This window comes from Rousettus aegyptiacus, unplaced genomic scaffold (assembly GCF_014176215.1).
Source record: "Rousettus aegyptiacus isolate mRouAeg1 unplaced genomic scaffold, mRouAeg1.p scaffold_m13_p_1, whole genome shotgun sequence".
Taxonomy (NCBI): domain Eukaryota; kingdom Metazoa; phylum Chordata; class Mammalia; order Chiroptera; family Pteropodidae; genus Rousettus; species Rousettus aegyptiacus.
Genome location: NW_023416284.1, coordinates 149,712,150 through 149,727,099, shown reverse-complemented (window position 1 = coordinate 149,727,099; position 14,950 = coordinate 149,712,150). Strand labels below are relative to the sequence as shown.

Here is a 14,950-nt window from a genome sequence, read left to right as displayed (position 1 = left end):
AAAAAATCACTTTGCTTAATTTTTTTTTCTCCTTTGCACTTATCACCTTCGAGCACAGTATATAATCACTCATTTATTTTTCTTATGTGAACTCCACAAAGGCGGGATGTTTTGTTTGTTCTATTCACTGCTATATTTCTGCCAACATGAACTGTGCCTGGTGCATAGTAGGTCCTCAACAAGTAATTGTGGAATGAAAAATGAATGAGTGAATTAATTTTATGGTGGTAGGCTGTGGTTATAGCTTCATCACCAGCTGTTATGTGAACCTGGAAAACACACTAAGGGAGCGTGTTTTTGAGGGAGGCGAGTAGTTTCTGTCACAAGTATCATTGAGAATTTAATGAAACACCAGATTTTTTTTCCCCAGAAAAATGCATGTATTAATTAAAACACATTTATTATCGGTTTCAGAGAATTACTCATGAACCCTCATGAAAATTTATTTCCAGCTTTAAAATTTTGTGTTCCTCCCTCTCACCCTCTACACACCTTCACTTCCTAAATTTGTTCATTAAATAATTTTTAAAGAACAAGTCGAATTTTCCTGTCATTTTTGCTGCTAAGTCCAGGACTTAAAAATTCTCTACTTTGGTGAATCTTAAGTGGAATATCTTATTGTTCTCCTAATGTATTTTTTTGACTTTTGCTGAAAATCTACTTCTTCCATGGAGTTAGTAGTTTCCACATGGAATTACCTATAAACATCAAATAACTGTATTTTATTGCTTCCCCTTAATAGACCCTCCTCCCCCATCACTGCCCACCAAACCAATCTGCTTCTAGATAGCTCGTTGGCCCTTCACTTGTGCATGTGCCCTTGTCTTTGATTTCTTTGAATTTCTCCCCTCTTCTAAATTCTTATTCAAAATGTATTTAAGAAAACTTCCATCATTGACACACTACTGGTTGTTTATTTCTCTGACTGTGCACCCTTGACAACTGAATGCTTTTTGTTTTTGTTTTATCACTTTCTTTTGACTTATTTCTCAGTAAAAATGATCTTTTATTCCTCCCTTGATACTCTCTAAAAGAAAAATATACTTTTCTTTTGGTCTTTTGTGTTTTCATTTTTTCTCCACATAGTTAGTAATAAATAAATGTTACTACTTATTTCAGTATAGAAAGCACATAGACAACCATATCAATATTATCCCTTTGGTTCATAAGAAGGTTAAGATACTTTTAAGATGTGTACTATTATTGACTTGGGATAAAGGATTTGACGAAGATAAGTATGATAGGGCATCACTTGGTGTTAAAATGATTGGTACCATGGCTAAAATAGAGACATAAGTGCCTGTTTTTTCTGGTGTTTATTTTATTTATCTGATGGTGGGTACTTGATCAGCCATAAAATATTTTGAATATCACCTCTGATATAACTAAAAAAAAAAAAATCAGAAGCTCCTCATTTTTTGTTTGTTTGTTTGTTTGTTTGTAAAAAAGACTTGGATCCAGGAAATGCAGAGTGGCCTGCCAAGTTCAAAGTATTATATTGTTAACCCATCTCAAACAGCGTATAGACACAGACTGCTGGCTGACTAGACTCAATGTTTGGTCTTGTTTATTCCATGAAGGTAATTTCCAAAGGTTTAAATTATTTTTATTTTATAGATTTTAAAAGAATACTCAGTGCCTATATAAAGTGGAATGGGAAGATATTATTTATGACACTGGGAATTAAAATTCTTTAAAGTTAAGTGAATTCAAAAATTGCTTTTATTTTTCCTTCTTGGTGTGAGAAAGAAAATAATTTATAAAAGGAGATAATTTTTTTTGTTGTTGTTGGAAACTAAGTGGGCTGTCACCTCTGAAATTAGTTCCCCATATGATTATTAAAAAGAACTACTACTACTCAAAAGCTTTTTCATATAAAGGATCGGAATGCACATTTGTGGTGTTTTGTGAAGTAAGGCATTTCCCCGGGTTATAATCAGATTCTTTCACAAATACTCAGCACCGTGGTTCATCTTACTTCCTCTCAGGAAGTTCCTTCCAAATTCCCCTTCATGATGACTATAAAGTTGAATAGGTGAATAGCAGTAATGAAAACAGCTTTATCAAATGACGGGGAGCTTCCTGGGTTCTACATGACTGCAAGTCTTGCCTCAGATATTGTCACTTTATCATGCATTCTTTACATGTGTGAAGCCCTGATATGCTTGTGTTTTGGAGGACAGAAAAGTCAACTTCACTTACGATTTTTACATCCATAGCCAAGTGTTCTCTTTGGGAAAAGAGAATGGAATCTGTGGTCTGAGGTCAATTAACATTCGAATCTGTGCTGTAACTGGATTGGAGCTGATAAGGCTTCTCCCTGAGGCACTTTACACTCCAAGCTGTATGGCAAGCACAGATGAAAGATTACTGGAAAACACAGACATTATCTAACACTCAACATTCAGTAGAAACCAAAAGATTATATGAAATGCCCACATTGAGGTACAATGTATTACTTGTTTCATCAACAAACATTTACTTAACTGCTCCTAAAGGCATACATGGCCTTTATCAGACTCAGTCTTTGTGCTGAGGAGGTCTGCGGCTTCGGGTGAACACAGGGAATAATCTAAAATAAAAAATTTTAAAAATGTAGCACTAGCTTTTGTGTGCTACATGCCAAACCAGAGGGGTAGTCATCAAGTACTAAAGGAATTCTGAGAAGTCAAGTTAGGTTGTGTCACTACAAAAAACAGTAAGAGTATGAGTTTCACTGGAGCAGAGTTGATGTAGGGAAAGATAATGTTAAAGAAATGGCTGGTGTCCAGATGGTAGAGGGACTGAAACTGGGTTGATCTCTCTAAATGTTGGTCGATAACTATATTATTCAAATGTTGATATTTAGTAACACGGCATAATTTTTTATTTTTTTAAAAGGCCCATTTTGTCTTATTTGTAGAATAAAGGACCTCCAGGGAATTACTGTATAGACTTAGCTAGCCTTTATGGATTAGTAAAGTGACCTACTGCCACCTGGTGGCAGATGTACTGGTTAACAAAAGGGCAGGCAGGACAGAAAAGTCACTTGTGAGGAAACTCTCAGTACAAACACAGAGAAATGAGATCACGTGCACAGGTTCATTCACTCACAGTCCATCATGACCTCAAATTCGACATGTTGAAAATCAAGTATATAATTTCTCCTTTAAATTAGGTCCCTAATTTGCTATTTATTGAGCACGAATATGGCCAGGCATCAAGCACATTACATACCTTATTTTTCTTAACCTCAAAACCAGCCTACAGGGTAATTATTATTATTCTTACTAAAAATTAGGAAATACAGGCACAGGGAGGTTAAGTACCTTTTCCAGTAAGATGCTGTAGGTAGCCCTTAATCAGTATTATACTCTTTCTGCCTTCTCATGTGTTGCTGGTTATATTTTCCTTCGGTCATCCAGATTTGACACCCTGGTGTGTCATGTTTGATCTTCCATTTGCTTCACTACTCATCCATAATCACCTGTTCCATATTCCTTTGAGATTTTTCTTGTATCTATTAATGTTAACTGCCAAAGTTTCTAGTCTAGATCTTCATAACATGTAGATTTTTGTATCATGTTACCGACTGACTTCTAATAATTCTATTGTATTGTAACACAACATATAACTACATCTTATTGTAAATATATAAATTATAGAGAAGAATGCAGAGTAAAAAGTAAAAGTCTTTTGTCATTATTTCATTGTCTCTTATAATCTCCAGAGAAGTAAGCACGTATAATTTTTAGTTTTTTGGTCTTTAAAATATAAATAAAACTATAGTGTTCTCATCACTCTGCAATTTACCCCTTTTCATCCAACAATATGTCTTGCAGATCTATGTCAGTGCTACAGAATGTTTACACAATAGATACTTGATGAATGTTTGCAAAATAAATCAAGTCTTAGACTTAATCACATACACCTTGCTCTGTTTTAATATAATTGAAGTATTTCTTTCTCTAAAGTTATAGATTATTATGTATCTCCTCTCCATTTTGGTTTTTCTTAACTGATGTCCTTTATGGCAGGTATGGCATAGCAATAAAAATTATTTTCATTAAGTATCAATAAAATGTGTATGTATGTTTATGTATGGTGTCATTTTACTGGATAATTTTTCAGATGTAAATGCCAAACTTATTCTCTCGGTCTTGTGTACATTTCCAATTTCTTGAATATTTTTGAATATCAGTAATTCTTGAACCTTAGTGTGCATCAGGTTCACTTGGTGATTTATTAAAATCCAGATTTCAGGGCCTCATCCCCAAATTTCTGATTCAATAGGTATAAAGTGAAACCTGAAAATGTTCATTTCTAACACGTCTCTATGTGATGCTAATGCTCCTGGTCTGGGGACCACGCTTTGGGGATGGCTGATTTATATGACTCTCCACTGATGCTTTATACCTCCCAGGACATCCTGATCTCTTCTCGGTGCTCACTGCTTACTGCACACGAGAACTACACCTTAAAGAGAGTATTGAGAATGGCTGTGGTGGACAATCATATCTGGGATGTGCATGCCCTTCCAGAATGGGGACAGCATGGACTCTAAAAGCAGAACTGAGAAAATGACAGTTCTGTCAGCAGCTCAAACCACAGATTAAGGAACAATTTTCACATGTGCAGAGTAAGGAAAGAACTATTGTTTGCCCATTAGTCCCTACAGCAGACATGCTCTAGTGATTGCAATCTATAGCAGTCATGTCAATTTTGAGTTTGAAGGATGACATTATAATGCCACTACATCCAGAAAACAATTTTTTATTCATATTCTTTACTTCCTGATGGGAGCTCAGCCAAATAAAATTCCAGGTGTTGAGTGAGCTGATGCATCTAGTTAAATATTTACATCCATTTCATTGTTACGATGGATTCAGTGCTGGGGTGATTTGCCTTGTAAATTTATTGTATCGATCTATTATATAAAAATCCTGAACTGGTGAATCAGAAAGGATTTTTAAAAAATTACCATAGAGTTCCTCTTGACAAATGTAGTAAAATTATTATATCTTGGATCATTTGATTTACAAAAATTGCTTGCTTATGCATAAATTGGACAGAGAAAATATATCATTTATAGACTTGATTATCCAAAATACAAATGTAATGTATGTTCATAAAGCTTATATAATGGAATATTTTTTCTCAGAATAATGAGATACAGGAGATATAACCATACTTCTAAGAATTTAATCTGCTAGATAAATTATAATTCTTGTAAAGTTTTACATATTAACATTTTGAGCAAATATTTTAGTGTTGATGGATACTCAATGCACTCAGGATCAGGAAAATGCATAGGATTGATCTGTATATTTGATCTCTGTTGCTTCTTTGCTTGAAATATTTATGTGAAGAAAAATTGCCATTTCTGCAAATGGAATCAAAAAATGCCTGAGTGTTTGCTTAAACTCAATATAAATGCATTATAATTGTTTACATCATTCAGCTTCCTTTTGTCTTTCAACAATTTACTTTTAACCACTATATATTATTCCACTTTATATCCACATGTAAGTTTATCTATTTTTCTATGCTAAACATTTAGGTAATTTTCAAGTTTTCAGTGCTTCAATTCTTCGGTGAATTTTCTTGCAGCATATCTCCTTTAGCATACAGTCTAAAAGTGAAATTGAGTAGTATAAAAATATTCACACTTACCAGATATTGACAAATTGCTCTCTGGATTAGTTATGCCAAATTATATGTGAGGTTTTAATTTAGTCCAGCCTGAAAAGTGTGAAATTGTATTTTATTGTTTTTGTATTTAATGTACTTATTCGTAATTACTGGCGCAAATAGAAGCTGCGCTTCTTTTAACTATTGTGTTTTCCTTTTCTGTGAACTCTCCATTTATGTCTTATGTCAATTTTTCTACTGTGTTGTCTTTTCCTTATTGATTATAGGTCTCTATATCATCTGAATATTAATCCTATCTTTGGTTATAAACTTTGCAAATATTTTCTCCAGGTCTGTGGCTTGTATTTTAATTTTATTTCATAGTAATGTTGTTGCAGAAATTTTTAACTGAGATATAGCAAATATTATTAATCTTTTACCTTAAGTTTGGTATGTCTTTTTCTTTTTGTCTTGTCTAAGAAAACTTTCTTAGTCCGATATCCTCAGAAAGTTTTAAAGTTTACATTTTTCATTAGGTCTGTAATCTATGTAGAATTACTATGTATCTTATAGGTAACATTGGCTTATTTTTTTATGTGGATTATTACAATATCAGCATTATTTGTTGAATAATTTATCTTTTCATGACTAATTTATATTTTTTGGAGTTTTTTTTTTATTGTATTATATTGGCTTATTTTGCCATGGTAGAAAACATGCATTTCTATTTTTTGTGCGTTCATTACGTGGTCACCTCAGAATGTTTCATGTCTTTCATAATTTCAGTTGGATAAACAGTAGTCTGTAGACAAATTTGGCCCCTGATATCAACCAATGTGGTAGTCGTTAGAGCAGTCTGCCAAACGTTTCTGGTTCTCCAACTTCTAGGAAATGGTAGAATTGCGCTTTCTACTCTCTCTGTGTTTAGGCATGACTGTGTGACTTACTTGCCAATGGGTTCATTCCTGAGTATAAGCTTTAAATAGAAGCTTCAGGAACCAGCCTGGGAATAGCCACATTTTCCAGTCCTGCTTCAGCCATCATGGAAATATGGAGGGAGAATTCTCTGGTAGACATAGAGGTGGACATAGAACAGAGCCCCAGATGACTTTCGATGGACATGTAGCTGGGTGAAAAATAAATCTTGATTGTCTTAAATGACCGAGACTTTTGGAGTCATTCATTACTCCAACATAACTTGGCATATCTTGACTGATATAGTTAATATGTAATTGCAATTTGATGTTTGGAAAAATTGTAAACAAACACCTTGCATTTGTTAGTAGGTGATATTCATATTTAATGTTTCTTTTTCTTTTCAATTGCTTCTCGCTCCTCTTTCTACAATGTCACTCATATTCCCCAATACCTGTGACTTGCCAGACCAATTGGAACAAATTTTTTAATGGCTTGTATTCCCTCTCCCCACTTACAATTTCTCACCCAGCTTGTATTTCTTCCATCAAGCCAGCATTTCCTTTCTTGATAAGGTTACATTTTAAAGATGATACTTGAAAAGATCAGCGTTTTATCTTAAATTTTATGACTCTATAGTGAGGGGTCATTAGTGAAAAGTGGGTTTGCTCAGCTTCTCCTTATTATCACATAGGTGGCTACTGACTCGATATACATCTTAGACTGGCTCTGACATTAAAATTCATAATCATTTGTTGGGTTGGTTAATCCCATTCACAAATCTGTGTGTTTGGTATCTGACTCTTATACTTCTGGAATGTTTATTATCTGAAAGAAAAGAGAGTAAAGATAAGAAGTAGAGATGGCATTAAGAAAATACTTCCCAGGCAGAATTATCTTTTTCATACAATCTTTCCATTGATGGAAATTTTCTTTACATTAATAAGTTCCCTCTAAACGTGCAAAATCATCTCATATTATGGTGGGTTGGACAGTGATGGAGATAGGGAAAAAAGGGAATTAATGTTCAGAGAACTACATTTTTAATCATTCACACTTCAATGTGAAATGTATGAATTCTTTGCTTGGAATGTTTGCCTCCTAACACCTAGAAGGTATTAGGTGAGGCAGTGGAAAGTTGGGAGGTGATGAAGTGTAATTTTAGAGCATGAAACACAGCAGGTTTACATGGTGGACCCACCCTAGAGAGTTTGGATTTGACAGGAAAAGGACACAGGACCTCTCAGACAGAATGCAGGTGTAGAAGGGATGTGGGAGCCGGCAGCAGCCAAATTCCTGTTCTGTAATTTTTTAAAGAGTCCTCATGGGGGTTACAGACATCCTGAAAAATCATCTTAAGTATCAAAAGCTATCATTTTTTTTTCATTAAGGAATATCAAACATTTTTGATGTTAGAATATTTTCTTACCAAACTTCCTGCTCCTTTGAAAGTGAATGTTGATTGGTTAATTAAAGTTTATCTCTCTCTCTTTTCAGGTGGTTCTTTGGAGCAATCAAGAGAGCAGATGCAGAAAAACAACTATTATATTCAGAAAATCAGACGGGTGCCTTCCTAATCAGAGAAAGTGAAAGCCAGAAAGGAGAATTCTCCCTTTCAGGTATGGGCATTGTTTTGTGTGATGCAAGTATGGGTTTGAGAGTCTGGAGTTATGAACCTACTGTATAAATATAGACATATCAGTTTTAAATTTGCCTTATTATCTTCACAATAGTACCAAAATTTTACCTACCAAGCTACTCTAAATATGAAATATAAAAACATGTGGGTCTGGCTGTGTTTTCTCGCTTGCATTATCAAGGATCCTATCCTTCTAGGGAAATAATAAGCAAGAAACAAAACCTACACTGTTGTCAAAATCAATCTTGCCATAATACATTTTTTTTTTCATTTCATTTGTCTTTGCCTGGTAAATAGAAAATGAATTGAAATGCTGAATTCAAATGCATTTAATTAACTCTATAAAATGTAACATTTTGCTAAATGTAGTTTTCCAGCTAAGAGTCAAGTACATATTTGTTTTACACTGCTCTAGGAAAGAAGAAGTACAGGGGACTTAAGAATTATCTTTGAGAGTGACAGGTCCTTACATGCATGTCTCTGCTTTCAAGAATCTGTGTTTGTTGGTGTAGGTTCCAATGCTGCAGAATGTCCTTTCTTAAAAGACTCTATCCAGTCCATCTCTCATATGAGACTTTCTCTTCGCTCTTCTCTAATCTCTGTATTGTCCAATCACTTGTGTTATTAGCCCTTGTAAAGCATGTATTTTGTTTCTCCAACTAGATATAAGCCTTTTTGGGAGAAGAGATCTTGCCTTCCTTTATCTCCGTTGCCCTGCAATAAATGTTTATTAAACATGATGCCCAAGCACCTTGTGTCTGCCTGGCTCACTGACCTGGACGACACAATTGGACAGCCTGCATGGCACAATATTGAAGCAGATTCTGAGCCCATGGGTCCTGGGAAATTTGACCTAACCTGAACTTAGGCCAAACTGTGTGTGTTTGCTGCCTATTTTTCTTCCTCACACTTGGCGGCCCCAAATATTGGGGAAGATAGGTTGGAGCTGAAGTGAATTAAGGGCGGTGGTGTCAAGGCTTGTTTTTCAGAGGCTCTGTCCTCCGGTTTCTGCTTATTCTGACACCAAATCAATATGGTATTCCAGAATTGTGTGGGTTCAGCTCCACTCCTACCTAGTTACATATCAAATTACATAGTAATTATTTAGTCAAAGCTGATTTACATGTTTTAGGTTAACATTAAAATATAGAAGAGTAATATTTCCATGAGGAAAACAAACGAAAATTATGTCATATCTTTGAATAATTTCCAAGCTACTGTGACTATTCTGAAAACTCTCTAAGTAGAATATTATGGAACAAAATGGCTTTAAAGGCTTAGAACAGAATGACAAGGATATTGGCTGTTATGTGCTGGGAATACTCTAGCACTTGCTTATGGATTAGTAAGCTTTGTAGGCTCTGCTCAGAGACCAATATACCATTATAGATTCTTTTTCAATGAAGTCAAACAGTCTAGAGTCATTCAAACAAATTATCTGATTGCTGTGCATTCACTGGGGGACAAAGTAAATGCAGATCATTACGTTCTATGGAAAGGAATATTTCTTTATTAGCCAGAAAGAGGGCTATACAGGAGAAAAATGGAAAGAAAAAGATCTTCCATATATCTACATTAAAACAAACAAACAAACATCACAAATGCTGACTATTAATCACCACCTAGGATCTTCAGATATACCCTTCATGGGCTTATTTCTTAGTGCAGTTGTCTCCTTAATCACTCAGAATGGATGGTCTTCAATTTTGCTGACTGCTGTGCTGCTAAAGGAAGGCAAATAATATCCCCTTTCTATCCCTGTCTTTCCCATGTGAGTTTTCTTTAGAAGTATTGTCTTTTTTTCTTGGGTGGCAATGGCTTGCAGCTGTCAGAAATAAAGCTTCCTGAGGGAGCATGATTTATTGAGGCTTAGAGGAGGGCCTCCAGAAGCAGCAGTCCAAAGATGGGGTGGGAGCTAATTGGCTTGCTGTGATCCTTGCATGGCTGTCGGCTCTTGTGAGGTCTGAGTAGATCTGGGAAGAGAGTTAGGGCCCAGACACTAATTAGCTGTGAATTACAGCAGTGCTTTTGGATATTACATATTATAGATAGCAGCTACAGAATCTGCCTTTATTAAATGCATGATAGGTAGCTTGAGTGGCCTTATTGTTTTTTGTCATTGGTAGTAATTTTTTTTTTTAAGAAAAATATAAAATTTCAAGTGCATGGCAATTTTTTTAGCCATTTCTTGACTTCAGTCACTTACTTTAAGGGTAGTTATTATTGTTATTACCATTCACATTAATTTGATGGTTGGTGTTCCATGAGCATTTGGGTTGTTATTTAAAGCCCACTTTAAGGAAAATGTACTTCGAGGGCTAAAATTGAGCAGCAGGTAAATTTTTCAGAAGAGATTCTGCATTGCAAATTGTAAGTTTATGTTAGACGACTCTGCATATAAAAACCTCCAGAGTAGTGGAGGGAATTCCAGATTCATCTCCAGTGAAACCCCCTTAAGAGTAATTGATGATAGATTGTAGATAGTTAAATAATGGCTGCACTGAGGACATGAAACAAAAAAGCTCGTAGGCAACATTCAGGGTGATGCCACTAGGAGTCGACATTTATTTATACATTTGTTTATTCCTTTGACAAACATTCAAGGTGCCTACTACATGCCAGGCCTTTACTAGGTGAAGAGCAGCAGAGACACAAGGCCATGCCCCTGAACTCAGTCCTCAGGAGGATTATAATACAGCTGTCTTGCTGTGAGACAGGAGGGGGCAGGGGCCAAGTTTCTGGGGGGACGTCTGGAAGGTTTCACAGAAGAGAGAGCATTTGGGTTCTGTACCAATTCGTGTCACAAAGCAGCAGTGTAGGAGTGATTATTCCTGGTAAGGTAAGTACGCAGAGTTATGAATATGTTTGATGTATTGTGGAGTAGAGTGTAGGAAGGGTTGAGGATAGCGTGTGTGTGTGTGTGTGTGTGTGTGTGTGTGTGTGTGTGTGTGTGTGTAGCAGGGATGAAGGAAAGGAGGAATGGCAGAAAATGAGCTTGGAAAGGGAAGTTGGAGCTAGACTGTTCAGGGCCTTGCATATCATACTGAAGATTTTGGACCTTATTCTACAGAGGAAAGTGTTAGGCAGAAAATGACCTGATCTGACCTTTGATAGAGGTGTGGAGAATGGATGAGAGCTTCACAGATAATAGTCTGAGGAGGAGTGAGGGGGACCAACAGTGACATCGCTTGCTGCTGTCTAATATCACAGGTGCAAGACAGCAGAGTTCGTCAGCATTCTGTCTAGAGAGACAGTGGCACCCAAGCTCAGCTGGTTGCATTAATGCTCTGGCAAGGGGTGACCCCAGAAGCCACAGGCCACTCTGTTGCTCTCCTTCTTTTATGGCAGCAAGTATGGAAGTGGCCCTATTATTAGGAGTAAAAGTCTTTGCTTTGGCGCTAAGCAGTCTGAGTTTGGATGTCAACCGTGTGCAGAGTTTTTTGGAAATCCCAGGGCCAATGAGCTTTGGGTACTGTGGGCAATTGCAGCTCCTTTTTCATGGAAAAAGAAACCATGGACCTTTGGGAAGTTGAGTTTAGCTGCAGCCCCTCTTGCTGGGCATAGGGGGCAATGGTGAGATGGGCCCAGTGTGCCCAGGAAGAGCTCCGAGGATTCTTTACTAGACAGTCTTGTTCATTTCCACAGATGATGGCCTGAACCAGGGCAGAGGTATGGCAAACATAGACTAGAGAATGGAGGTGAGGAATATTTAGAAGACAGAATCAACGGGAATTGGTGGCTGATCTTGAAATGGGGTAAAATAAGGAAGAAAGAAGAATCTAGTTTGACCTTCAGATCTCTGACTTGAGTGATTGGGAAAGAGTGGTGACTTTAGCAAGATGAGGTATATAGGAGATGATTTACAGGGAGAGAGGATAGAAGACCAAAGAAAATAAGCTCAGGGGTGTTTGAGGCAATTGCAGGTGAACATCTAAGTAGTTATTGTTGTGGTTTTTTTTTTTTTTTTTTTGACTTATTTTTGCTGGTTATGAACAGAGTATTTACTATGATAAGTTTCCATTAGAGTAAACATGCAGGTTTCATGGAATATGCAGGGATCTCGTAATAATACTTTGTGATTGCTATGATGTCCCTTCTGAGAATATAAGATATGCCTCTGTAGTGACATAATTTAATTTTTAAATAAATGTACTAAACTGTTTAGCCCCAAATAAATATTTTATCCTTAAAAGTAATATATTGTCATTGCTCAAACTATTGCACAAATGGTAGAACTGTCTTTATAGAAAAGATATCACTTTATGTTAAAGGCCTTTAGCTGGGGTAATTATGTATTCATTAAGGGCAGCTTTGATCCTTGAAAATGGCCAGAATTATCTGAAGCAACTAACTGGATAATCTGGATGATTAACCTGAATGATATTATGGACTTTATAACTTTGTAAATATTTCTGCATGTCATAAATTAATTCTTACAGCAATAAAAAAGTAATATGAATAATAGCAATTTCATTAGGGAAGATATGTACTTTTTCGTGTTGACCTTGTGTATATCCTTCATGTTGAACTTAAATATTCAAAGATTCATTTATATTTATCAGTAATTCTTTCACCATAGGTAAAAATGTACTTCTGAAACTAGATTATAAACTCCTTGAGCAGAAAAAAACATATTTTTATTGCTTTTGTTTCATGCTTCTCTATCTCCATAGTTTCCAGTATATAACGATAATAGATGCTCAAACACTTGCCTCTTTGCCCTCTATTCTACCAGGAGCAAAGACAACCAAGGTCATTGTCACTTTCTTAAACCTCTGAAGTTTGGACCATGTAATTCTCTTATTTGTTGTGTTCAGACTTATTTTAGAGATACAATTTCTCACCTACACAGGTTAGTTGTGTTCAGGTAACACAACTTTTGTAGAGCTAACAAAAAAGGAAAAGGATATCACTTGTAGTATGGCCCTCTACTTGTCTGCTTGGCACAGGGTTCAGTCTCCAATTCACCTTCCACTGATGACTGAGATGCTATTATTGCTCTCAAACTTTTTGAGATCTGTTGACTCACTCTAATCTGATCTTGGCCCAATGGCAAAAGGATACGTATTTCATTATTAGTCCCCCGAGCCATACATTCATTCTTTATTTAAAATTAACATGTACATAGTGGCCACAAGAGTGTATCAGTAACTCTCTTACTATTAACTGTGAATGTAAGTACAATTGTATATCCCAAGCATGGGAATGTATCAAAGGGCTGGAAAAAATTGTTCCTTGACTTTATTATACAGTGAAACTTCTATAGATTCTGGGAGCATTTTTATATTGGTTAAAAATGTTTTGCTTTTTAAAAAGTGCACATGCTGCAGAAAGAAATTTTTATGTTAATAACTCCAGTATCTCATATAAAATGTATTAAATTTTAAACATGTTGGTGCCAGCTTACAAAATGCCTTTTAATTAAAGTCATAATTTAGTTGTGTTCAGCTTAATTGCAAATATCATTGCGTATAATAGCAAGTGGCTTTTTTCATGAGTGATGGTATATACTGCCTTTTCTTAACGTTACTACTGATAAATTATATTTCATATCTTTTAAATATTCCATAAAGTTAAATTAACATTTTATTATAGAGTACATATATCTGTGTTTGTGTCTGTACTCTCACAGATCCATAGGAAAAAAATATTTTTCTTTGGGGCACTGGCTCATGGAGAAATCTTCTATCTTATTGAAAATACATGACTGGCATTTCTAGAAGCCATATTATTTTTTAGGGGGTTTACATTATATCTATTTTTTTCTTTTTTTACTTATCTGTGAACAGCAGAAATGGACTCATCTGAATTTTTCCTCCTGGTTTTGCTTATCTTGTTCTGTTTCTTTAAATTTTTTTCCCTTCTGGATGAATATTTTTGCTACTTAGAGAAAAGCACAACAAATATATGATGCATCTTACTATCCTTTGAGTGTAACTTTTAACAATCAATTCCAGATGTTAAGTAAGTGGGAAGGTGATAAGTCCTGTGGAGGTTGGTGAAATTGCTACCTTTTTGTAATTCATGACATATTCCATTATGTTATTTTTTTCCATTTTATTAGCTGCTCAGTTAAATTGATCCTTTATTTACATTTTGTCTCATGTTGTGCTTCTAGATGAAGATAATGTGTAGTTAACAATCATTTGAATTAGCATTCCCCTATTTTCTATTCAAGAACATACGTGAGAGATACAGAATAAGAGTAGTTCTATAAATGGAGTCTATCAAAGATTTGTTAGACTCTGAGTAAATATTCTCCTAGCTTCAGTGTGAACGTAAGTAAAATGACATATAAGTGTCTGGAGCAGGCTAACTTCTACAACGGATCAGGGTTAGTCGTGAAGAAGGTGAGAGGATGTTTTGACCTATGCTCAGTGTGTGCCCTTTAGAGAGGCAGGGCATGCAGCCACCAGGAAGCCAAGCAGACACTGCCCTCCTATGTGGAACTGACTCAGTAACTTTGGCCTTTCCTAGGTATCCGTGTGTAGCTACCTTTTTTTTTCTACATCCAAGTGGGACATCAGCTTGTAGGTCAGGAAATATTATAAGAATGGAAGATGATTGACATCATAGTGTATTGAAAACTGGTTGAAGTTAGTCTATAGAAATAGGAAGTAAGAACTGCTCTCTTGTGATTGAGTTTTTCACACATTCTTCTGGTTAAACAAACAATTCAGCATTACTACTTTAATCAGTTCAGGCTGCTATAACAAAGTACCATAGACGGGGGTGCTTAAAACAATAAACATTTATTTCTCACAGTTCTGGAGGATGGGAAGTCCA

The 14,950-nt window shown here is 35.7% G+C and overlaps 1 protein-coding gene across 3 annotated transcripts in view; it reads left to right on the top strand.

Annotated features, from left to right (window-relative positions):
- FRK (fyn related Src family tyrosine kinase) overlaps positions 1-14,950 on the top strand; it is an 87,206-nt gene that overhangs the window by 36,140 nt on the left and 36,116 nt on the right. For all 3 annotated transcript variants that reach the window (XM_016163654.2, XM_036221109.1, XM_016163655.2), the window contains exon 2: positions 8,023-8,144. In XM_016163654.2, coding sequence (XP_016019140.1) covers positions 8,023-8,144 — 122 coding nt within the window. The remainder of the gene's footprint in view (positions 1-8,022; positions 8,145-14,950) is intronic.